The sequence below is a fragment of the Solanum verrucosum genome, unplaced genomic scaffold (assembly GCF_900185275.1).
Source record: "Solanum verrucosum unplaced genomic scaffold, falcon-dt-bn FXZP01000199.1, whole genome shotgun sequence".
Taxonomy (NCBI): domain Eukaryota; kingdom Viridiplantae; phylum Streptophyta; class Magnoliopsida; order Solanales; family Solanaceae; genus Solanum; species Solanum verrucosum.
Genome location: NW_026020049.1, coordinates 1657940 through 1683955, shown reverse-complemented (window position 1 = coordinate 1683955; position 26016 = coordinate 1657940). Strand labels below are relative to the sequence as shown.

Here is a 26016-nt window from a genome sequence, read left to right as displayed (position 1 = left end):
TTCAAACAATTTCAGAATTTTGCTCTCCTTTAGCCCTAATATGAGTTTTACTACTCTTCTTTGCTTGTTAGGTCATTTTGTTTCATGATGTGTTTTTTTTTTGCTTTGATGTAACATTTTTTTCCTGTTTGATTCAAACATTCATAATGCCTTGTCGTGTTGGTGTTAATAATCATGTAATATGTTTGTGTTTTTGTAATATTGTCTGCTATTCTACTGGGTTTATAGGATGAATTTTATATTGTGTCTACTTGTAGATGTCATTTGTGTTGGTAGAAACAAGTACCTCAAAGAAGTTACAGAAGAAGAAACTTCATCAGATGATTGATACTAGATCTCTATCAGTGTTTAAGCGCTTAAGAATTGATAGCATCAATAATTTTCGTCCATCTGTTCGTCAAAACAATGGAAACACTATTCAACAACATGATGTCTTGATTAATCATAAGTTGAATGTTCCCAAAATTTCATTAGTTTATTCAAGATTTGAATGGTTTTCAAACGGTGGGCTTATTATAAATGGATCTAAATTGCCCACTATTTCTGAATACGAGCATATTCAGAAACGAAAACAAGTTAGAGAGACTCTCAAACTTTTTGCATATGACTATACTAAGCTTTTGCGAGAAAAGAAAGCAGAAAAACAAGGATGACGCTCTAAAAGAAAAATCAATATAAAGGCTGCAATGATTTTGAGAAAACAAGGAAAGTGGGTAAATTCTGACTGGGCCTTTGTCCATGCTCCTGGAGTTGAAATTGGTGATCAATTCCGGTTCAAGGTATAACTTGCTATGGTCAGACTACATAACAAAAATTTAAAGGGTATCGATTATGTGAATATTAATAAAAAAATATGTTGCAACTAGCATTGTTGATTTTGGTCTATACGAGAATGAGACCATATCTTCTCAAAAGTTCATTTATGTAGGTCAAGGAGGGAATCCTAGAGTATCTGTTAATGTGAAAGTGGAAGATCAGAAGCTTGAAAGGGATAATCTTGCCTTGAAGAACTCAATGGATTTGGGATATTCAGTAAGGGTTATTTATGGTCATCCAAGAGTTAATGGTGAAAATACCGAGGTAAAATACATTTACTATGGGTTGTACATGGTGACTAAGTGTTGGCAAGAAAGAGGTCCAATTGGAAAATACGTTTTTAAGTTTGAACTGCAGAGAAATCTTGGCCAACTAGAACTTACTCAGTTAGTCAATGCCAATCATATCCGTGAAAATGTCAACAAGACAACAAAATCTACTATGCAGACAAAGTTTGTTATGGAGTATGATGTCTCGCAAGGGAAGGAGATACCAATCCCCGTTATCAATGAAATAGATGATGAGAGACCCCCCACCTTTCACATATATTACTAACATGCAATATCCTGATTGGTATTATATCATTAGGCCTCAAGGTTGCAGTTGCACAAGTAGGTGCTTGACTTTTGAGCAGTGCTCTTGTACTTCTAAGAACGGAGGCAAGTTTCCATTCAACCCAAGAAGCTCTATTCTTTAAGCAAAGACTCTTGTTCATGAGTGTGGTCCGTATTGCAAATGTCCTCCATCTTGCAAAATTAGGGTTAGCCAACATGGTCTTCGGTACCATTTCGAGGTTTTCAAAACCAAATCAAAAGGATGGGGTTTGAGGTCATCAAATTAAATTGCACCCGGAAGTTTTATTTGTGAATATATCGGAGAATTGCTTGATCATAAGGAAGCCAAAATTAGAATGGATTATGACGAGTACTTCTTTGATGTTGGCAACTATAACAAATATATCCCAAAAGGAAGGTTGTAAGTAGTAAAGTCGAGTCAAATTGTTTTAAAAGGAAGGATGAAGATAGATTTACTATTGATGCAGCAATATATGGGAATGTTGGTAGATTTATCAATCATAGTTGCTCACCAAACCTTTGTGCTCAAAATCTCATGTATGACCATGGTGATAAAAAAGTACCTTACATAATGTTTTTCGCTTCCAAAAGTATTTCTCCATTAGAGGAGCTTACTTATCACTACAACCACCGGATTGTCCATGTTCATGATACAAATGGCAATTTAAAGAGAGAGAAGGGTAGATGTGGCTCTCATAAGTGCAACAGGAGAATGTAGTAAATTACTACTTGATGTAGTGTGAGTTTACGATAATTTTGATGCATTATACTTGAAGTTTTTGTGCGTCTTAGGCATTTTTGTTATTAGATATGATTATGTTTGGCCTAATTTTGCAGGAAATCGATTTGAAGTAGTTGAAGTTGAATGTAGTTGAACCATCAGGAATTTGGCAACCTACGAGCTCACTCACGAGCCGTCATTCACTTGACGAGCCATAGGTGGGAGTCGGGGGTCAATTGTTCAAGGAAGTCTGACCAAAGTGTGGAACCACAGATGCAAATGACGGATCATAGTCTGACTGATGGATCATGGATGTTAATCGTCGATTGAATTAGAGAAGAAGAGTTCCAGTACTTGAACAACAGAGAGACATGACGGATCGTGCATAGAACTACAGATCATAGGTGATGACCGTCAATTGAAGACTAAGAATTTTGGCCAACTGTTGCACCACAGAGGAGACTCACGGACCGTTGGCTGATCCACGGTCTGTCGTTTATTGTCGTCGATCGAAACTACTCAAACCGAATTTCCTATATTTTCTTTTCCTATTTGGTTTAGGATTTAGTTTCAATAAATATATGTTGTATTTTTCGTTTTTGATGATTATTTTGCAAACATTTTCGACAATTAATTCTCAAAGCTTTGTTTATGATATTTGCATTTGATTTTCAATTCAAGATTACGATATCCATCTATTCTAATTGTAAGTTCATGATTTATCTTATTAACCCTAACATGAATTGTGAATTCTCAAGCATGAGTAGCTAAGTCCACAACTAGGATTGTGGGAACCATGAGTAATTAACAATGTATGACTATCAATTATGTAATTCTAAAATAGTGTTGATGTATGTATTGTTAATCCTTTCGCTTAGAATGCTTTCTAGCGATGCGCAATGTTAGAACTAGCCTCATTCCTACTTGCTGGACCAACGAGGTAACGAATAAGGAAGGGATTAAACAACAGAGATTTAGACATGTTTAGCCGCTATTTAATAGTTTGACCCTAATAGTGCAAAGGCTAATCTGGGGTTAAGAGTAAGGGTTAGTAAAACATACACCCGTAGATGAACCAAGTTGCGTGGTGAAATTCCCTACTTGGAGGACCAATCCCTTAGGAATACCTAACTTATACACTTGGCATGTTAACACTAGGATATAATTACTATTATTAGGAATACTGCATTAAGAGCTTGTGGGGAACACCTATGCCCTAGTTTTCATCTCATATTGATATCTCAAACTGCGAATCTTGTTTAGTTGTTACTTATTGATACAAATCAACAAACTGTTATTTTGTTTACAAATCCCTTTTTTTTCCTTTTTTCGGAAATAGTTTGACTGAACGTAGATAATCGTAAGTTAGCCTAAGTCTAAACCATATTCCTCATGGGATCGATCCTAACCTAAAAGTTAGGTTCTTTATTTGACAACGACCGCTTATACTTTTTTCGGGGGGTGTAATTTGGATGTATCACTACTCATGTAAAATTATTCATCTGCACTTGATATTTGAAGTATGATTTTATAATCTATGTGCACTTTTCATGTTCAGCCTTTCGATCCATTGTTATTCCATTTAGTTTAATTATGCATACTTTGATCTCGCGTAGCTTGTATTGCGATTAATGTCCTACCTTTTATGGCTTTTTTGGTCTTGAGTGCAATAGTAGAATGACTTAGATGATTGTATAATTAACCACACATGGGAGTTAAAATAAATTCGCCCTCTTGGTTTTGGCTTATCAAGGCTTAACTAGGTCTCATTTGTTTTTATTAAGGTTAGAACGTCAGAATTCGAATATTGAGATGTGTATTAAGATTTAGATATTTGAATTTGAATACTCATCTAAATATTAAAATATTGTAAAAAAAAATTGAATAAAAAATAATTAACATCATTTATATGGTTGTGGTGGAAGAGATGTCTAATGATGACGGTTATGGGTGCCGATTGGGAATGATATTGGCTAATGGTGGTGGTATGAGTAGTAATTAGTTGTGAGGATGATTAATAGTAATGATTGATGGTGGTAGTTGGTAGTGAAATCAAATAGTTGTGATAGATGAGAGTGATAGCAAATAGTGGTGGTGACTAATGACATTGATTGACGATATATAATGACAATTGATGGTTGTTGTAGTAATGGTGATTGATTGTAATGGTGCCTTGTGGTAGTAACAACTTTTTGTAGTGTCATGGCAAATGATGGTGGCTTTTGATAGTGGTAGTTGATAATGCTGGGGACTATGACGTTAGTTTCGAATAGTGGGCGATGATGGTAGCAGTGAATGGATGGAATCAATGAACTGTTATCTTAATAGAAGTCTTTGACTAGACATCCCATGATGTTTCGATTTTGTTATAAATCTTAATCATCCAAATATATTCAGACCCATTAAGGCCTCATTTGTTTTTTGATAAGATGAAGAAGTTTGAAACTGAATGCATATCTGAGCATTTTATTTAGATATATGAATCTGAATACACATTTGAATATTAAGATGAGAAAAAACATAAAGTGACACCAAAAGTTGTCCTGAATCTATGAAAAGACACTTTAACTTTGTGGTTGTCCTATCACCCCACAAAAGTATTAAATACCTTTGTAAATATATCATTTTGACCCATTTTCTCCCTATGTTTGTTTGCCGATGACGAGTGTGAATGAGAAGCTTTTCTTTCAAAACGAATTTAAAAGCATTACATGTCAATTCTTTCTCTATTATTTAATTACTTACTCTTTAAATACATCATCTTTCCCAATTCTTACTAAGAAACCATTAAAGATTGGGAAAAGGGTAAAAAACACCCCTCAACTTTATTTTATTAGTTGACTATGCCCTTACCGTTAAAGTGAAGTTATTTTTACCCCTGTCGTTACAAATTTCACCATATACACCCCTCATTTGACGGAAAGTCTCAAATCAACCAAAATTACCCAATTTCAATTAAAATGACCCGTTTCTCTTTTAATCCAAACCCGACCCACTAAACCAAATTAATTCATACTCAATTAAAACCCCAAACCCATTTGTTTAATCTTCTTCATCTCCTTCCACCAGTAAAACACTTACTGCTGAAATCGTTGAAGGTACTTTGCTCGATTTTTTTTTTGGAACAATTTCATCATTTCAATTTTAACATGGGAATTAATAAAACAAAGTATCACCAAATCTATAAAGTACTTAATATTGTCACAGTTGGAATAACACAAATTGAAAGAAAGAACAATGTTCACCCAAAAATTATGAATAACAAAAAATCATTAAAGAAACAATAAGATGATCGGAGTTTGAAATGAGAGTCAAATAATTCACCTGAAACGCAGTAAAATATAACAACAAAAAGAGCAAAACAATTAAAGAAAGTAATTTTTGACAGAGTTGATTGTTGTTGTCGAAGCTGGAGGGCTGATGAGTTCTGGTTTGCTGAAAATGCAGATCTGCAAAACAAACAAAGTCATGAAAGGGAAGGGGAAGAAAAGCAGCAACGATGGTGGTTGATTGTTGCTGTTGGGTTTCACGAGCTCATGGAGTTGAGGATGTTCGTGGCGGGTTTTTCGTGTCGATGAGGCGGCGGCGGAAAGGGTTGTTTTGGGGTGGTGATTTCTGTCGATTTGGAGGTGAGTGGTGGTTGTTTGGAGGTGTTTTTGATGTGGTTCACCGGAGTTTCTGGTTGGAGAAGGAAGATGGGTTGAGGGAAGTCGACTAGTGGAGTCAATTTGGGTGTTTTCTAGTGACATTTTGGCTGGAGAAAAGAGGTAGTAAAGGGTGGTCAGGTTCGCCGGAGTTGGCGTCTGGTTGTGAGGTGGCTTACAAATTGTTTTTCGTCGAAGTGGGCTGGTTTAGGTGGGTTTGGTCACTGACCGGAAAGTGGGTGATGGTGGCTATGAAAAATGGGGTCGTTTAGGGGTGGTTGTTTGGTGGCTGGACAGCAACATGGAGAGTAGAGGCTGGTCGGAAAAATGGGAAAACAAAGGCTGAAGTTATTGCTTCTTCCTCCCCTATTTTTCCTTTGTTCATCTCTTGGGTTAAGTGTTAGAGGGTCAGGCATGAGTTTAAAAATGGGTAACGGGTTGTTTTTTAAGATTCAAGTTAATTTAAGTTGATTTGGGGCTTTTCGTCAAATGAGGGGTATATATGGTGAAATTAGTAATGGCAAGGGTAAAAATAACTTCACTTTAACGGTAATGACATAGTCAACCAATAAAATAAAGTTGAGGGGTATTTTTGACCCTTTTCCCTTAAAGATTTTATAAAATAAATCATCTTCTCTCTTGAACGAAATCTACCCAAAAAGGTAAGAACATTCTAACTTCTTGTTAATTTCCAGTTGTTCAATGTTTAATTTCTTTAAAATTTGAGAAATCAAGTTATCTTTTGTGATTAGGTTTTGAGGGAAACTACTTTTATAATGTCAAATACAATCTTGAATCATATTTATAACGATGAGAATGATCCGAAGTTGCGTATGAAAATGCAATGTAAACATAAACACTTACTTTCAATGTAAAATAAAGCAAACTAAGCAAATAATCTTCAATTTCCTGCATAATTTGAGAAGGAAAAAATGAAGAGAAAAAAGTGAGAAATGGAAATATAAAGAAAAAGAAAAAGAAATTAATTATATTGATAGGTGAAACATTTTGGGTCGAGTTAAACCAGTTTTTACGAAGTATTTAAATTAAATTAATTAATTAAAGAAGGAGGGAGGGTGCATCACACATATATTCAAATTATCTCGGCTAATATCATTTTTTATGTTGTTACCTTTCTCAAAGAATAATTTTAATATTTTTTCTATATTATTAGTGATTTATTGAATTTATTGGTAGAATTATTGAAAATTTTACTTTTGCTTATTGTCTTAATAATAAATCGAAGCTTACCCCCTCACCCCATGTTGCATAAAACGTCTCGTCTCATGTCCCTACGTTTTAAAACACTGCATATAAGATATAATAAGAAGGATACAATTAGAACTTATTTATGCTAAAACTTTTTTTTTTTCACTAGAAACAAAGGAGCTCCAATCAAGTGCATTTTTTTTTACAAACTTGGGGCAAAAAAAAAAGGAGACGACATTCGAAAATAAATAGTCATTATATCTAAATAATGTTTTTAAAAAAATACACAATTGCATGCAACTCCATTATTTTTGTCAAACTTTTTTATCAGACTAAAAAAAATGAGACTCTAAGTTGTTTTTCCCCCAATTATTTTGTCATGATAAGAAAATACACAATTAAAATAAATAACCATTGTATTTAAAGAAGAAAAACATAATTTGTACTTCATTATTTTTGACGAAACAACTTTTATTTGGCTAAAATGATGGAGTTCAAGCTATAGAAAGCATTTAATGATGCTTGCATTAGGGTATATGGTCTACATGACTACATCACACGTCTTATAAATATAAGATGCTTTGAGCACTGAACTGTTTTTCTCATAAAATCCGAGGCAAGTTTCTTTTTTAAATTTGTTTGAAAGAAAAAATAGACTGTTATAAACAAATTAGTTGAAGCAAATCATTATTATACTTATTGCACTTGTATTCCTTGCGAAACCAAACATGTATAATAGGAAAGGGCGATTTGTGAATTTTAATCCCAAAAATAAAAGATGAAAAGGGCGTAGCGGAAAAAAAGTTAGGGCGACTTAAGAATTATACCAAAATTAGGATCAGTAATTATGGTAACTTTGTTGGTTTAAATTTTAAGAAAACCCAATTTGAATAGGAATCAATTGCAGACCTTATTGTATAAATAGGACCTTATTGGCATACCGTTCCATACTAAAGCGTTTTGATCTTATGAAAGCAAGCCAAAACTTCAAGTAAGTTGTTTTGATTCAAGTAAGTTGTTTTGAAATTCTTTGGTTTAATTTCCCAAGCGTAATTTTTCTTTTCTTTACATCGTTGGTTAATTTTATGAGATTGCTTCGATAAAATTCATAGTCTATTTTTGCTTGAACTGAACCGGTTCCAGTCCAGCTTGAAACCGGTCTCCCAGATTAATATCCGTGCCTCTTTCTATGGCACTAATTTCCCTCCAAATTCAAAGTTAGAAACTGCCATTTTCCACCCCAAAATTTCTGCTCTCTTTTAGCCCTAATCTGTGTTTCATTTGCTGTAACTTCTTTATTTTGTTCGATTCCTATATTCATAATGCCTTGTCTTGCTAAGTGTTAATAATCATGTAACGTAAAATTAGTTTTTCTAGTAAGGTATTAAGTTGTGCGTACTTTATAAATTGTAGATTGTAGATGTCTGTGTTAGTGGAAACAACGAGTCCCCCAAAGATGTTAGGCAAGAAGAAACTTCATTTGATGGTCGATACTAAATCTCCCTCCACATTTAAGCGCCTAAAAGTTGATGCTACCCGCAATTTTCCTGAAAATTGTGGTTCATTTGTTTGTCAAAACAATGGAACCAGAGAGATAAACCCGGAATTTCCATCCACTACCAAGCCTGTAAGAGTCGAGACTACGAGGAGTTTTCCTGAGAATTGTGGTCTATTTGTTTGTCAAAACAACGGAACCAGAGAGATGTACCCGGAATTTCCATCCAATACCAAGCGTGTAAAAGTAGACTCTATGAGGAGTTTTCCTGAGAAGTGTGGCCCCTGTGTATCTCAAAAGAGGAATGGAAGTGATACTCAATGCTCTGTTGACGCTGATAGCAAAAGTTGTTCTGAAGTAGCTAAAAATGTGGTTGAGTCAGCTGAGTCAAGTAATTTTGAGGCAACTGGTGCGCGTCCAAAAGAGGCTGGTGGTTCAAGTCATTTAAATACCTCATGTCGACCTACTAATGGAAACCAACCTTTGAAATTGAAAGAAGAAAATCTTATGTGTGATGAATCTACTCAACAGCATGAAGTATTGGCTAGTCAGGCTCTCCAAAAGCCGTCAACTGATACAAGAAATACATGTGATTGGTTTATAAAAGATGAGCCTATTGAAAATGGACCGGAATTGCCTGCTATTGTTTCACAAGAAAATCTAATCGAAGCTCGAAATGAACCTAGTAAGGAAACAAGCCAGAGAGTTCACCACGAAGAAGTTTCTGACGATGAGTCCAGGAGTTGGGTAGATGATGATGACATTTCCATTTTAACATGCTCCGAGTGGAAGAAAGGTGGCAAGGACGGTGAGATCTTACACAAGTGCTCAAATATTTTAGAAGATGCAGTTGATTTCAAGCCATTGCCTGACATGATACGTCCTGAGCAGCACGATGAAATGAACAAAGGCCATTATTTTTTCTATAAGGATTGGGATCAATATGAATCTGTGGTCATGTGTGGTGTTTCTGGTCATGGATTGTCAACTGAATATGAACATATTCATAAAGTAAAAGTAGTTAGAGAGACTCTGAAACTTTTTGATGACATATATACTAAACTTTTGCGAGAAGATAAAGCAGAGAAACATGAAGGACGATCCAAAAGAAATATCCATATAGAGGCAGCAATGACTTTGAAAAATCAGAAAAAGTGGGTAAATTGTGAGTGGACTTTTGGACATGTTCCTGGAATTGAAATTGGGGATCAATTCCGGTTCAGGGCAGAACTTGTTACGATCGGATTACATCACCAATTTATGAATGGTATCAATTATGTGAATATTGGCAGAAAATATGTTGCAACAAGCATTGTTGATTCTGGTCGGTACGATAACGAGGCCATATCTTCTGAAACATTCATTTATGTAGGTCAAGGCGGGAATCCAAAAGTATCTGTTAATGCGAGAGTGGAAGATCAAAAGCTTAAAGGGGGTAATCTTGCCTTGAAGAACTCCATGGACATGGGATGTCCGGTGAGGGTTATTTGTGGTCGAAAAAGAGTGAATGGTGAAAAGAGTGATATAAGATACATTTACAGTGGGCTCTACACTGTGACCAAGTGTTGGGAAGAAATAGCTCCAACTGGAAAATACATTTTCAAGTTTGAATTGAAAAGAAATCTTGGCCAACCAAAACTTGCTCGTGAACTAATGTCACGGCCAGCAAAGTTAGTCAAGGTAAATCAATTTCGTGTCAACAAGGCAAAAAAATCGATTTTGCAGTCGGAGTTTGTTGTGGACTATGATGTCTCCCAAGGAAAAGAGAAGATACCAATCCCTGTTGTCAATGCAATAGATGATGAGAGACTCCCATCATTTACTTACATTACCAACATACAATATCCAGATTGGTATTACATCTCTAGGCCTCAAGGTTGCAATTGCACAAGTGGATGCTCGGATTCTGAGCAATGCTCTTGTGCTTCTAGGAACGGAGGTGAGATTCCATTCAACACAAGAGGCTCTATTGTTAGAGCACAACCTCTTGTTTATGAGTGTGGCCCATCTTGCAAATGTCCACCTTCTTGCAAAAATAGAGTTAGCCAACATGGTCCTCGATACCATTTGGAGGTTTTCAAGACCAAATCGAGAGGATGGGGTTTGAGGTCACGAGATCATGTCTCATCCGGAAGTTTTATATGTGAATATGTTGGGGAGTTGCTTGATGTAAAGGAAGCTGAAAGTAGAATAGATAATGATGAGTACTTGTTTGATGTTGGCAACTATGATGAAGAAATCCCAAAAAGGAATCCTATGCGTAATAATAACCTTAAAGTTGAGTCAGATTCTTTGCGGAGGAAGGATGAAGATGGCTTTACCCTTGATGCGGTTCGATATGGGAATGTTGGAAGATTTATCAACCATAGTTGCTCACCAAACCTTTATGCTCAAAATGTCATGTATTACCATGGTGATAGGAGAGTACCTCATATAATGTTTTTCGCTTCTAAGAGTATTGCTCCATTAGAGGAGTTTACTTATCACTACAACTATGACCATGTTTATGATAAAAATTGTAATCTGAAGAGAGAGAATTGTAGATGTGGCTCTCGGAAGTGCGAGGGGAGAATGTACTAAAGAATTACTCATGTAATACTATCCCTCTTGACATGATGTTTAAAGTATAATTTTTATAATCTTTGCACTTGTCATTTACATTTCATTATGCGTAATATCCTATTCTTTATGACACTTTTGTTTGGTCTTGAATGTAGAATAACTTAAATGGTTGTAGAACCACATGAGGGAGTTATTACTTATTCGCCCTCTTAGTTTTAGACTTGCTGAAACAAGGCTTACTTATCACCCAGGCTGGACCAAAATCCTTGAAAGAAACATTTATCTTAAATGCGAATATCTATTTTCCTATCAAGTAGTGAAATTTGTACACGATTGCAAGACTTGTAATACAATGTATGCGTCCACTAATAGTCAATGAACCAGGTCCCTTGACAGAATATGCGTCCACTAATAGTCATAGTGATGCATTTTGGATTGACAATGCTCCCTTCAGTTTTTAAAAGCACTTAAGGAGGTTCATGTGGATCACTTCAGGATCACTTTTCAGCTTGTATGCCAGGCTCTCCAAATGTCACCTTTCCACAAGCAGTATTGAGTACCTGGGACACTACGTATTAGCTGCTGGTGTAGCTACTGATTCAAAGAAGATTCTTACAGTTCAGAAATGGCCTATCCCTACAACCCTTAAGCAAATCAGAGGGTTCCTTGGCCTTGCAGGATATTATAAAAGATTTATCCAAGGTTATATAAGTAAAGATGGAACTTTTAAATGGAATGAAGGAGCTACCAGGGCATTTCAGCACTTGAAGGATGCGCTGATATCTGCTTCCGTGTTAGCTGTTCTTAACTTTAACTTGAGTTGTGATGTTGGCATAGGAGCTGCTATTATGCAGCAAGGGAAACCTATTGCTTACTTGAGCAAAGGCCTTTCTCTACACCATAAAGTTATGTCTGTTTATGAATAAGAGCTTTTTGTTTTGGTAATGTCTGTATCTAGATGGGGCCAGTATCTCACAAGTAAACCCTTCATTGTCAAAACTGATCAAAAGGTTTTAAAATTCCTGCTTGAACAATAGTTTCATATTGGATCCCAGTTGAAAATGATTACCAAACTGATGCAATTTGATTTAACTATTGAATAAAGGAAAGATAAGGAGAATAAAGTTGTTGATGCTATATCTCGACTTCCTACAATAGAGTTGGCTGCACTAACCTTAGCTGTTGTCAGGTCAGGCTTATTGCAGAGTAGATGTTGTAATTGTTGTTGGTTAGGAATATGTGACCTTGTTTATCTTATAAAAGTATGGTAGAAGTTTTAAAAGAATATGGAAGAAAAGGGATTTCCAGAGGATGTATGGTAAAAGTTGACATGAAGAAAGCATATGATTCTTTGGAGTGGACATTCCTGGAGCATATTCTGGCCGAACTTAAGATACCTGCCAAAGTCGTCAAATGGATAATGCAGTGTGTTACAACAAATACTTATTCCATTCAGATAAATGGGCATAGTACAACAATCTAATGTCCCCTTATCTTTTTATGATTGTTATGGACTATTTGACAAGAATTTTGAAGACCTTGTAGACAAATCCCGATTTCCATTATCATCCTAGATGCAAAAATCAGATGATAGTGCAATTGAGCTTTGTCTGATGACTTATTGATGTTCTGCAGGGGTGACTTAAAAATCAGTAAAGTATCTTGGTCAATGTTTTATGATGTTCTTCAGTGCTTCTCGCCTGGGTGCAAACATATATTAAGAGCAATGTATACTTTGGTGGAGTCAACCAACAGATACAAGAGGAGATATTAAAGGAATTGCAATTTGTTTAGGGGGATCTGCCATTTAGATATCTTGGAGTTCCTTTGACTACTAAAAGGCTTTTCATATCACAATGCAAGCCACTTCTAGGCAAGATGCGAAGTAGGATTACAAGCTGGACAACTAAATTTTTATCATATGCAGGAAGAGCTCAACTCATTAAAAGTGTACTGTATGCAATCCAAATGGTTTGGTCCCAGATATTTGCCCTTCCCAAGAAGATCATTCATTGAGTGGAGACTATGTATAGAAGATTTCTACGGACTGGTAACATTGAGACCTCAAGAAAAATTCTGATTGCATGGACAAGCTGTGTTGCCCCAAAGCAAGTGGAGGAATGAATCTACTTGACATATATACATGGAACAAGGCTGCTATTGAAAAGTTGTTCTGGAATAAATGCCAGAAAAAAGACAGGTTATGGGTTGCTTGGATTCATAGCTACTATGGGCAGAATGAAGTGTGGAATATACAAGCTAAACAAGCTTCATGGGTTGTCCAAAGGATTTTGGAGGCTTCTAAACATGTACAAGTGGCATGGAAAAGTACTCTATTAGCAGAATCTATTTGCATGGAGATCACTGGCGTGGACAAATATTGGAGCTCCTAAATGGATATTCATTCTGTATCTCGCAGTGAATGGAAGGCATGCAACTAAAGATAGATTGGCGAAATGGCCGGGTATAATCCAGTCCCCTACATGTTCTCTATGTCAGCTGGTGAATGAGGATCTAGATCATCTGTTTTTCTAGTGTTTATATGCTACAAAAGTTTGAAATAGTGTACTAACTTGACAAGGGGTTAGGAGAGGCAGTATGAACTGGACAGATGAGGTACATTGGGCAAAAGTAGCATAACACTTGCTTATCGCTGGAACGTAACAACAGGATATTCCAACAGAAGCAGCAGCCAGCAATATTTTATAATATTTGAAATGTTATTCTATTATTACTATATATAAAAAGCAGAGGTTTTTAACCTCTACAAATTGCACTTTCAATCTTGGCAAATTACCCTTTTTCTTTCCTATGTGTTTGAATAGCAGCAATTACCGTCTCTGCGACAAGTGGCTCCCAAAGCCTGAAGAAAATACCAGATTTCAGGGGTATGCCAAATTTGGAGTATTTGTATCTAGATGAATGTATGAGTCTTGAAGAGATTCACCATTCCCCGGTCTGTTGCAGAAAACTCATTGAGTTAAGTTTGTATGATTGTTAATGCGGAATCTCTTAAATATCTGAATCTACGTGGAATCCCTTATCATGTTGCAACAGGCTGAAAGAGTTGCCAAGTTTCATGGGGATGCCAAACTTGAATATTTTGAAACTCAATTGCTGCAATATATTAGATGGAGGACTTCCGGAAGACATTGGATGCTTATCCTCTTTGAAAGAGTTGAATCTCATTGGAAATAATTTGGAGTATTTGCCTCGAAGCATAGTTCAACTTGGTGCTCTTCTATGCTTGGATATATCAGGTTGCAAGAACCTTACAGTAGATGCAGATTGGATCAATGATTCGATATGTAATTCATTGTTTCGGAATATCTCATCATTGCAACATGATATCTCTGCTTCACATTCCTTGTCACTATAAAGAATATACCAAGTTGGTTCCACCACCAAATTTGACTATTTTTCTAGTGAAAATTTGTACTTGAAACTAAATTTTGAAATGAAAATTCAGAATAATACTTAGCAAAATTCAATCAAAAAATTTACTTAAAAACTTTAGGCAAAATACATAAATGGTCTTGAATTGGTAAAGATTATGCCGTATTGCACTTAAATCTTCTTAAAGAGAGCGAGATATCCACGTCTCAGTCTTATTTATTTATTTTTGTTCTTTTTATTTTCAAATATAATTTATTATATTTGTGGTATATTACACCAACAATAAATGTTATAAAGCGAAATCTGAAAGAATATCTCTAAATTATCTTTTTTAATTCTCATTTGTATCCAAATAATTGAGTGAATACGGATCAATGTAAGTTTAATATTAGTGACTCTAGTCCAAAAAATGAAATAGTTATTTTGACAAAATGAATTTTATAATTAAATTACAACATAATTATCATTCTTTTCCGGATCAACTAAAAGAAGTTGTGTCTTGTGAATTGAGACAAAATAAATAGCAAATTTTCGGCCTTGTTGGTATTACGTAGTTAGATAAAGGGATGGCAATGGAACGGTACGTGGAAGGGTGGGGCGGAGCGGAGCGGGTTGAGCTTAACCCGTAAAATTTTTAATACGCCCCGTATAACATTTTTTTTTTCATTTTCAACCCGCTCCGCATGAACCCGCCCCGATTTATTTTAATATCTTCTTTTTCTATTTAAGTTTGAAACTAAAAATAAAATTCATAAAAATAAATTCATTTTTTCATTAAGTTGTATTAATTTAATAGGATAGTGAATTAAAATTTTATTTTTTAGAAGTCAATTGGGAAATATGTAAGAAATTGAATTATTTTTTTACTGAACCATTTTCATTTACTATCTTGAATATTTTAGTAACTTTAAAGAAATCATCTTAATAAATACCGTTCTATAGCTCTTATAACATGTAAAATATTAAAATTAAGTTTAAACCCACATGAAATCACATATACCCGCAACCCGCCCCACATTGGCTTTTAAAAACCCACTTCAACCCACCCCATCCCGCATCCACCCCGCCCCATTGCCATCCCTAGTTAGATACAATATCTCTTGGGGTTTGTTTGGTACAAGTTATCTTGAGATTAATTATTTCGGAATCAATTATTTTAAGATTGTTAATTAATTTTTATTTTTAGGAAATAACCTCTCTATATCTATGAGATAGTGATAAAGTATACATGCACTCTAGTCTTTTTAGACCTTACTTAGTAAGTTGTTGTTTATCAACCCTCATAAAACCTCATAAAAATAACATTACAATTCTGAAATAATTTATCTATAATAAAATATCTCAAAATTTTAGTCCAATCAAAGATAAAAAAAAATCAATTAATATAAAATAAGCCCAATTTAAAAATATTTCCAAAATTAATTATTACTTGTCCATCGCACCAAACGAGCCGTTAAAATTAGTCTTGCTCACATGATAGTAGGTAAATTGAAACGGAGTAGCAGCATTAATAGTTTGGGGAAAATTCTCAAAGCACCAACACAAGGTTTTTTACTCGTTCATAGCGAAAACTGAGAGGTTCAAATTTCTGCTACTCAAATGGAATTCAAGCAATATGTAGCCTTCCATATACCCCCAGATCTGAAAAAAACCCACAAATCATTCTCAATTACCTTCAACTTCAATAAAAAATTCAGTCTTGACGACAATCCCTGTGTTGCCAGCAGAACTCATCACTGAAATCCTCTCAAGGGTACCAGTGAAATCGATTTTGAAATTCAGGTCTGTTTCGAAATCTTGGCTTGCTTTGATCTCTAGCCCTGAATTTATCAACACCCATCTCAGCATATCCACTAGTAACAACAAGGATTACACTCACCATTTGCTTACGATGAATTTTCGTGCAGCTACGAATGGTCTTTATGAGTATACTCTTAAAGATTTTACTCTTAGTTCCTTACTTTATGAGTCTGTAACTGAGGCATTTGACTTGGATTATCCATACAAGAAATTGCACAGTCATTTTGCGATTGTAGGTTCTGTCAATGGATTGGTTTGTCTTGCCATTGATGAATATGAATTGGTTCTATGGAATCCATCAATTAGGAAGTACAAAAAATTGCCAAATTCCAAACCTACATTAATGAAGAAAGATTGCTGTCCTTTATATGGTTTTGGATATGATGAATTCCACGATGATTATAAGGTAGTGGCTATTTTTTTGAAATATAGCAGTCGGGATCAAGTTGAGGTCAAATATATAGTTTACACAGTGATTCTTGGAAATGTGTTGATGAATGTCCAATTAAGAAGCTACTAAAAATATCGGGCAAGTTTGTGAATGGGAAACTTTATTGGATTACTCATGCCCCTGATTTGTTTAATATGTATAAAGACGGGAACATCATTTCTATTGATATGACTGATGAGAAATGGGGAAAGGTGGAGCAGCCCAACTATGGAATAGGACATTTTTCTTTGAGTCTTGGAGTGTTTGGAAGTGATTTTTCTATCTTTTGTGATAATATGGTTAGTCATGTAGATGCTTGGGTTATGAAGGTGTATGGGATTAAAGAATCATGGACAAAGATGTTAACTATTGAGTATCCAGATGATCCTTTTGTGGATTATGATTATATGCTGTTTCCACCCTCTTTCATATCAAATGAAGGAGAAATTTTGGATCTAGTAAAGTCATGACATATTCTACTTCACTTGATCAAAAAAGTAACGTCATGACATATAATCCAAAGGATGACTCTTTCAGATATTCAAAGGTTATTAACTTTAACTTTGACGGTTGGCGTCTGGCGGAAATCTACGTTGAAAGCCTAGTTTGTCCTTTATCTGCAGAAGGGAGAAAGAATGCAACAAAAAGGAAGGCTGGAAAAACTCAGGTGAACAACAATTAATCAACAAATGACTTGGAAGAGTTGCACTTTTTGCATTTCCGTCACATTCTATTGAATTTTGTTTGTTATCTCAAATATAAACAATGCATATGTAAAGGGTGTCTTTAAACCATATTGCTCGAGGATATCGTTAGTCATTTTCCCTTCATGCTCTACTTCTATTAAGCAATAATTGTCTTCTACATCAAACTAAGGGTGTAGTAGGTATTTAAAATGTAAGGGCTGGTAGGGTGATGGGCGTGTGGATGAAGATGAGATGTGTTGGAGGATTGTGAGGACACAATCAATGTGGAATGACACTTAGAACTTGTATTCTCTGCTTCCACTAGAGAAGTCATTTTCGGAGAACATTTTCTGGAAACGTGGATTGTCATAAGTTGTGCTTGTGGCTTATTGTTATCATGTCCCAAATGCAGTTGTTAGGGAAACAAAGCTTGTCTATTTGCTATTGGAGTATGCTAATAGGCCAGTCATTTCCCTTTTTCCTGTAATATGAGATACCGCATAAGAAATCCCGAAATGCACCATCAAATTCGTGAAATTATGGATTCACAAAGCCATATCTTGAGCATGTGCGTCGTGTTTGATCCACATTTCCATGTTTTGAAGTTACTTGCTTTTATTGTTTATGATTTTTCTGTAAAGTCAATCGATTATGAGGTTCTTGATCTTCGGAATGAAGAAAGTAGCTATTCGTGGTGACCCCTAATTAACTTGCCTCGGCAGAGCCAAGGAAAAACCAGAATATGATATAAACAGAGCAAGCAAATAAAAGTCCTCTTTGCAATGGAAACTGGTTACATCATGTGAGACTCACAACAAATTCCGGGTAAAGGAATTGATATTTTGGATATGGTGAATGATAGCTGCATTGGCCATACTACTTCTCCTACGGTTACTACACAGTAACTTGAAAGACGATTGCATACTTCTTGCCGTGCCTTCTACATATAAGCTATTTTATTATGTCATGTGATGTATCAATGTAGTTCTTTATTAACTGTTGTGTATTATTGAGATTTCAGGAAGTGAAAGTTTCTCACTGCCGACTGCTTGAATCAAAACTGTGAAGAATGGCTTTTCCGAGCTCTGAATGTTCATCGAAGGTACTCTTACTTCGTTGTAGCTTGAACGGGTCATGAACAAGGTCAAAAATCTTCTCCTTCCCCTGTATTACTTTTGTATTTTGAGATGGGTTAGAACTACATTTTGAATCTTCCCATAAATAGAATTGACTACTTAATGTAGTAGAGATATTTTAGAGTTTGCTTCACATTCTTATATAATATGAAATAAGCTGACAGTAAAGGGCCATCGAGCTCCAAAGATCGATACAGTTAAAGATATGTGAAGCAAACTCTAAAACAATTTATGTTAAAATAAATGTTATATTTATCTAATTAATAAGAATGTCATATAACTTCAATTAATTTCAAACTTTTAAATATTAAGATAATAATTAAATGACAATTATTTAAGGAAAATAGTAAATAATAGTTGTCTATTGTAAAGTCGTTTAATGAAAGAAAAAGATTTAATCAACATTTCTAATGATCTTCATGATTTTTCAAGAACTAGTTAAGTGAACTTGGTTTGCACGTGTGCAACATTAATTAATGATAAATATATATAAAAGGAACAAATTATGACTTATTTGGTACTTCTAAGGATATTTATGCTTTTAAAGTAATATAGATAGATATAGATATTGTCTCGGTTCATTTTTACTTGTCACATTTGGGTCTTAAAAAATGATTTGAGAAATAAGCAATTAATAATAAGGATAAGATATAGAAAAAATAATTGGTTTTCTTCATATGTTAAAAATAACATGTAAAAGTGAAAAATATATTTTTGAAATAATGGATAGCCAAAAGTGAACAGAGGAGTAGATGTATTTTACTTCATTAAATTACTTAACTATGATAAATTATACGGAAAATTGTCAAAATGCTTGTTCCAAAAATGTCCTATTATTATTTTTGGTAAAGAAATGTCCTTTTTCTAATACATTCTTTTTCCTAATAAAAATATTGTAACCATCGTTAATTTTTATGTATGTAATTCATCATTTATTTTTATTTAGATAACGATAAAAATATTCTAATAAAAAAGAAAAAAAATATTTCTCAATATATTCGAAATCGAAGGATGATAAACACTTATTAATTATTGATTTTAAAGTTAAGATACAATAATTATAATGATTAATGCATAAAACGATATAGTTTATTAAATTGCTCCACATTACCAAATATCTTTAAAATATCATCAATGAAGTTATTGCTGACCATTTTTTCATATTAACTTCAAAATTAAGGAATATATTGGCAAATTGTAATAATGATTAAGAAATAAATATATTTTCTATTTTACTAATATATTTTAATAATTATATAAATGAGAAATAATGATGCAATTAATATGATATTATATATAAGACATATATTAGTTAAGAAAATATAAAATGTAACTCTATTTTAATTGATAAAAGGAGATTAAAAAGAAAAAAATGTTTTTTTTTTCACTTTATATTAGTTAAATGGTTTTAAAAGAAAACAATTACATAAAAATCTTTAAAAATAATATTTTATTAAAATTAATGTATTTTAAATGATACATTAATTAGGAAAAGGTACAATTGTATATGAATTACCTTGTTTGATATGAAAACTTGTTGATGTAAAGAATACAATTTGAATAATAGTCAATATAATTGCAAATCTGATTTTATCTTCACTTTTTTGTAATTAACTTACATAGTTAGATATGGAAAATTATTTATTTAAAGAAGCTCAATTTGAATAAAAAATCAATTGCATATCTAATTTAGTCTTCACTTTCATTATGTCTAATTTTATATTTGACTTATCTTGTTTGATATGGAAATTTATTAAGTTAAGGATATCTAATGTGAATAAAAATCAATTGCATATCTAATTTAGCCTTCACTTTTACTATTTTTCTAATTTTGTATTTGACTTATCTTGTTTGATATGGAAACTTATTAATGTAAAAAAAAATTTAATTTGAATAAAAATCAATTGCACACCTAATTTAGCCTTCACTTTTATTATGTCTAATTTTATAGTTGACTTTTTTTTTTCTCCAATTTTATACTTGACTTACTTGGAAACTTATTAATGTAAGGAAACACAATCTGAATAAAAATCAATTGCATACCTAATTTCACTTTCACTATTTTTAGTTTAAATAGAAGCTTGGTATTATGCTATTGGTATACCCTTGTTCCATCTTCCTCTAATATTTTTGGGATCTTTTGGTTTGAGAAAAAAATTGGATCTTAAGAAGTCAACACTTGGATTTATACTTAAAAGTAAGTTATTTCTTTTCTTGGTGTTTTGAAGTTGTTTAGTTTTATTTCTCTCATGTCGTTTAATGTTAATCCTTCTGTTTTCCTACAATTGTTTCATATGCTTAAATGACTTTGTTTGGACCCGTCTCAGGTTAAGGTAAAAAATAAAGTCAAGAATTTTTAGTTTATAAACTTTAATCAACAATTCTTTTTGTTTTTTTGTGCATTCTAAATAAATTATTTTTACATACATACTTTTTTAAAAATAAAAATAACGCCTTGAGCTTTTCCCCAATCTGTAACTATAGTGGATTTTCCCTGGTGAGACCTTTGAGAAACACTTCTAAGACATGCTGAGAAATAATGTCATTTCGAAGATTTATTTTAAATTCGTCAAACCACATCAACCCCTTTTCTTCTTCCATTAGAGAAAATTGTTCCTCTGTTGAAGGACTATTTTGCGGCAAAAGTTTAATTATAAGGACCATAAGTTTAATGCGGAGTGTTAACTGTTTCTAGTTCGACCTCTTTCTATGACACTAATCCCCCCCCCCCCCCCCCCCCCAATTCAAACGATTTCAGAATTTTGCTCTCCTTTAGCCCTAGTATGAGTTTCACTACTCTTCTTCTTTGCTTGTTAGGTCGTATTCTTTTTGTTTCATGATGCGTCTTTTTTTTGCTTTGATATAACATTTTTTTTCCAGTTTGATTCAAACATTCATAACGCCTTGTCGTGTTAGTGTTAATAATCGTGTAATGTGTTTGTGTTTTTGTAAAATTGTTTGCAATTATACTGGATTTATAGGATGAATTTATGTTGTGCCTACTTGTAGATGTCATTTGTACCGGTAGAAACAAGTACCTCAAAGAAGTTACAGAAGAAGAAACTTCATCAGATGATTGATACTAGATCTCTATCAGTATGTAAGCGCATGAGAGTTCATGTCACCAACAATTTTCCTGAAAATTGTCATCCATCCGTTCGTCACAACAATGGAAACACTGTTCAACAACATGATGTCTTGATTAAACATAAGTTGAATGTTCCCAAAATTTCATCAGTTTATTCAAGATGTGAATGGTTTTCAAACGGTGGACGTATTATAAATGAATCTAAATTTCCCGCTATTTTTGAATATGACCATATTCAGAAACGAAAACAAGTTAGAGAGACTCTCAAACGTTTTGCTGATGAATATACTAAGCTTTTGCGAGAAAAGAATGCAGAAAAACAAGGAAGACATATCAACATAAAGGCTGCAATGATTTTGAGAAAAGAAGGAAAGTGGGTAAATTCTGAGTGGGCCTTTGGCCATGTTCCTGGAGTTGAAATTGGTGATCAATTCCGGTTCAAGGTAGAACTTGCTATGGTTGGACTACATCACGAAATTTTTAGGGGTATCGATTATGTGTATATTAATAGAAAAAATGTTGCAACTTGCATTGTTGATTCTGGTCTATACGAGAATGAGACCATATCTTCTCAAAAGTTCATTTATATAGGTCAAGGAGGGAATCCTAGAGTATCTGTTAATGCGAGAGTGGAAGATCAGAAGCTTAAAAGGGATAATCTTGCCTTGAAGAACTCAATGGATTTGGGATATTCTGTGAGGGTTATTTATGGTCGTCCAAGAGTTAATAGTGAAAAGATCGATGGAAAATACATTTACTATGGGTTGTACACTGTAACTAAGTGTTGGCGAGAAAGAGGTCCAACTGGAAAATACGTTTTCAAGTTTGAACTGCAGAGGAATCTTGGCCAACAAGAACTTACTCAGTTAGTCAATGTCAATCATATTTGTGAAACTGTTAACAAGGCACCAAAATCTACTATGCAGACAAAGTTTATTATGGAGTATGATGTGTCGCAAGGGAAGGAAAATATACCAATTCCCACTATCAATGAAATAGATGATGAGAGATCCCCACCTTTCACATACATTACTAACATGCAGTATCCTGATTGGTATTATATCATTAGGCCTCAAGGTTGCAGTTGCACAAGTAGATGCTCGACTTTTGATCAGTGCTCTTGTGCTTCTAAGAACGGAGGCAAGTTTCCATTCAACCCAAAAAGCTCTATTCTTAGAGCAAAACCTCTTGTTCATGAGTGTGGTCCATATTGCAAATGTCCTCCATCTTGCAAAAATAGGGTTAGCCAACATGGTCTTCGGTACCATTTCGAGGTTTTCAAAACCAAATCGAAAGGATGGGGTTTGAGGTCATCAGATTATATTTCACCCGGAAGTTTTATTTGTGAATATATCGGAGAATTGCTTGATCATAAGGAAGCCAAAATTAGAATGGATTATGATGAGTACTTCTTTGATGTTGGCAACTATAATGAATATATCCCCAAAAGAAAGGTTGTAAGTAGTAAAGTCGAGTCAAATTCTTTTAAAGGAAGGATGAAGATGGATTTACTATTGATGCCGCAATATATGGGAATGTTGGTAGATTTATCAATCATAGTTGCTCACCAAACCTTTGTGCTCAAAATGTCATATATGACCATGGTGATAAAAGAGTACCTCACATAATGTTTTTCGCTTCCAAAAGTATTTATCCATTAGAGGAGCTTACTTATCACTACAACCACCGAATTGTTCGTGTTCATGATACAAATGGCAATTTGAAGAGAGAGAAGGGTAAATGTGGCTCTCATAAATGCAGCGGGAGAATGTAGTAAATTACTACTTGATGTACCGTGAGTGTATGGTATTTTTGATGCATTATACTTGAAGTTTTTGTGCGTCTTAGGCATTTTTGTTATTAGATATGATGGTTTTTACCCTAATTTTACAGGAAATCGGTTTGAAGCAGTTGAAGTTGAATGTAGTTGAACCAGGAGGAATTTGGCAACCTACGAGCTCACTCATGAGCCGTAGGTGGGAGCCGTGGGTCAATTGTTCAAGGAAGTCTGACCAAAGTGTGGAACCATAGATGCAAATGACGGATCGTAGTCTGACTGACGGATCGTGGATGCTAATCGTCAATTAAATCAGAGAAGAGGAGCTCCAGTACTTGAACAACGGAGAGACAGGACGGATCGTGCATAGACCTATGGACCGTAGGTGATGACTGTCGATTGAAGACTAAAAATTTTGTCCTACTGCTGAACCACTGAGGAGACTCACGGACCGTTGGCTGATCCATGGTCCGTTGTTTGCTGCCGTCGATTGAAACTGCTCAGACCGGATTTTTCCTATATTTTCTTTTCCTAGGATTTAGTTTCTATAAATATAAGTTGTATTTTTCGTTTTTGGTTGTTAGACTTTTTGGGATATTTTGTTTCTATTTTGAGGATTATTTTGCAAACATTTTCGACAATTAATTCTCAAAGCTTTGTTTATGATATTTGCGTTTGATTTTTCAATTCAAGATTACAGTATCCATCTATTCTAATTGTCAGTTCATTAGTTATCTCATTAACCCTAACATGAATTGTAAATTCTCAAACATGAGTAGCTAAATCCACAACTAGGGTTGTGTGAACCATGAGTAATTAACAATGTATGACTATAATTAAGTAATTCTAAAATAGTGTTGATGCATCTATTGTTAATCCTTTCGTTTAGAATGCTTTCTAGTGGTGCACAACATTAGAACTCGTCTCATTCTTACTTGCCGGACCAAGGAGGTAACGAATGAGAAAGATATTAAACAATGGATATTTAGATGTGTTTAGCCGCTATCTAATAGCCTAACCCTAATAGTGCGAAGGCTAATCTGGGGTTAAGGGTAAGTGTTGGTAAAGCATACACCCGTAGACGGACCAAGTTGCGTGGTGAAATTCCCTACTTGGAGGACCAATCACTTAGGGATACCTAACTTATCAACCTTACATGTTAACACTAGGATAGAGTTACTATTATTAGGAATATTGCGTTAAGATCTTGTGGGGAACACCTATGCCCTAGTTTTTATCTCATATTGATATTCAAAATGTCAATCCTGTTTAGTTGTTACTTATTGATATAAATTAACAAACATCTATTTTGTTTACAAATCCCCCTTTTTTCCTTTTTTTTTTTTAAGAAATAGTTTGATTGAACGTAGATAATCGTAAGTTAGCCTAAGTCTAAATCATATTCCTTGTGAGATCGATCCTAACCTAAAGCTTAGGTTCTTTATTCGACGACGACCGTTTATACTTCTTTCGGGAGTTGTAGTTTGGGCGTATCACTACTCATGTAAAACTATTCATCTGCACTTGATATTTGAAGTATGATTTTATAATCTATGTGCACTTTTCATGTTCAACCTTTTGATCCATTGATATTCCATTTAGTTTAATTGTGCAAACTTTGATCTCGCGTAACTTGTATTGCGATTGATGTCCTACCTTTTATGGCTTTTTTGGTCTTGAGAGAAATAGTAGAATGACTTAGATGATTGTATAATTAACCACACATGGGAGTTAAAATTTATTCGTCCTCTTGCTTTTGGCTTATCAAGGCTTAACTAGGTCTCATTTAATTTTATTAAGGTTAGAACGTTAGAATTCGAATATTGAGATATGTATTAATATTTAGATATTTGAATTTGAATACACATCTAAATATTAAAATGTTGTAAAAAAATTGAATACAAAATAATTAACATCATTTATATGGTTGTTGGTGGAGGAGATGGCTAATGATGACGATTGTGGGTGCCGATTGGGAATGATGTTGGCTAATGGTGGTGGTGTGAGTAGTAATTAGTTGTGAGGATGCTTAATAGTAATGGTTGATGGTGGTAGTTGGTAGTGACATCAAATAGTTGTGATAGATCAAAGTTATAGCAAATAGTGGTGGTGACTAATGACAATGATTGACGATACATAATGACAATTGATGGTAGTGATTGATGGTTGTTGTAGTAATAGTGATTGATTGTAATGGTTACTTGTGGTGGTGACAACTTATTGTAGTAATGTGGCAAATGATGGTGGTTTTTGATAGTGGTAGTTGATAATGCTGGGGGACTACGACGGTAGTTGCGAATAGTGGGCGAAGGTGGTAGCGGTAAATAGATGGAATCAATGAACTGTTATCTTTATAGAAATCTTTGACTAGACATTTAATGATGTTTCGACTTTGTTATAAATCTTAATCATCGAAATATATTCAGACCCATTAAGGCCTCATTTGTTTTTTGATAAGATTAAGAAGTTTGAAACTGAATGCATAGTTGAGCATTTTATTTAGATATATGAATCTGAATACACATATGAATATTAAGATGAGAAAAGATATAAAGTGACACAAAAAGTTGTCCTGAATTTACGAAAAGATGCCTTAACATTGTGGTTGTCACGACCCAGGGGTACCCCCTAGATGTAATATGGCATATAGAAACCCGAAGGACTCCATACGAGCCACTTAG

At 34.2% G+C, this 26016-nt stretch overlaps 3 protein-coding genes and 3 pseudogenes across 3 annotated transcripts; all 6 read left to right on the top strand.

Annotated features, from left to right (window-relative positions):
* The first annotated feature begins 257 nt into the window (after positions 1-257).
* LOC125823122 (histone-lysine N-methyltransferase, H3 lysine-9 specific SUVH6-like) lies at positions 258-2109 on the top strand (annotated as a pseudogene).
* A 6276-nt stretch (positions 2110-8385) lies between these two features.
* LOC125823160 (histone-lysine N-methyltransferase, H3 lysine-9 specific SUVH6-like) lies at positions 8386-11101 on the top strand. The gene is made up of 2 exons (XM_049502582.1): positions 8386-8532; positions 8626-11101. The coding sequence occupies exons 1-2, from the start codon at positions 8386-8388 to the stop codon at positions 11038-11040; spliced, it is 2562 nt and encodes an 853-aa protein (XP_049358539.1). The 3' UTR covers positions 11041-11101.
* Positions 11102-11501: 400 nt separating this feature from the next.
* Positions 11502-11948, top strand: LOC125823121 (uncharacterized mitochondrial protein AtMg00860-like). Its single transcript, XM_049502545.1, has one exon. It carries the CDS (start codon positions 11502-11504, stop codon positions 11946-11948), a length of 447 nt encoding a protein of 148 aa, XP_049358502.1.
* A 4118-nt stretch (positions 11949-16066) lies between these two features.
* Positions 16067-16835, top strand: LOC125823120 (F-box/kelch-repeat protein At3g06240-like; annotated as a pseudogene).
* A 15-nt stretch (positions 16836-16850) lies between these two features.
* Positions 16851-18563, top strand: LOC125823174 (F-box protein CPR1-like; annotated as a pseudogene).
* Positions 18564-21479: 2916 nt separating this feature from the next.
* Positions 21480-23332, top strand: LOC125823119 (histone-lysine N-methyltransferase, H3 lysine-9 specific SUVH6-like). Its single transcript, XM_049502544.1, is given in 2 exon segments — positions 21480-23043; positions 23046-23332. Coding segments are annotated over 2 exon segments (1851 nt in total).
* Positions 23333-26016: the final 2684 nt, after the last annotated feature.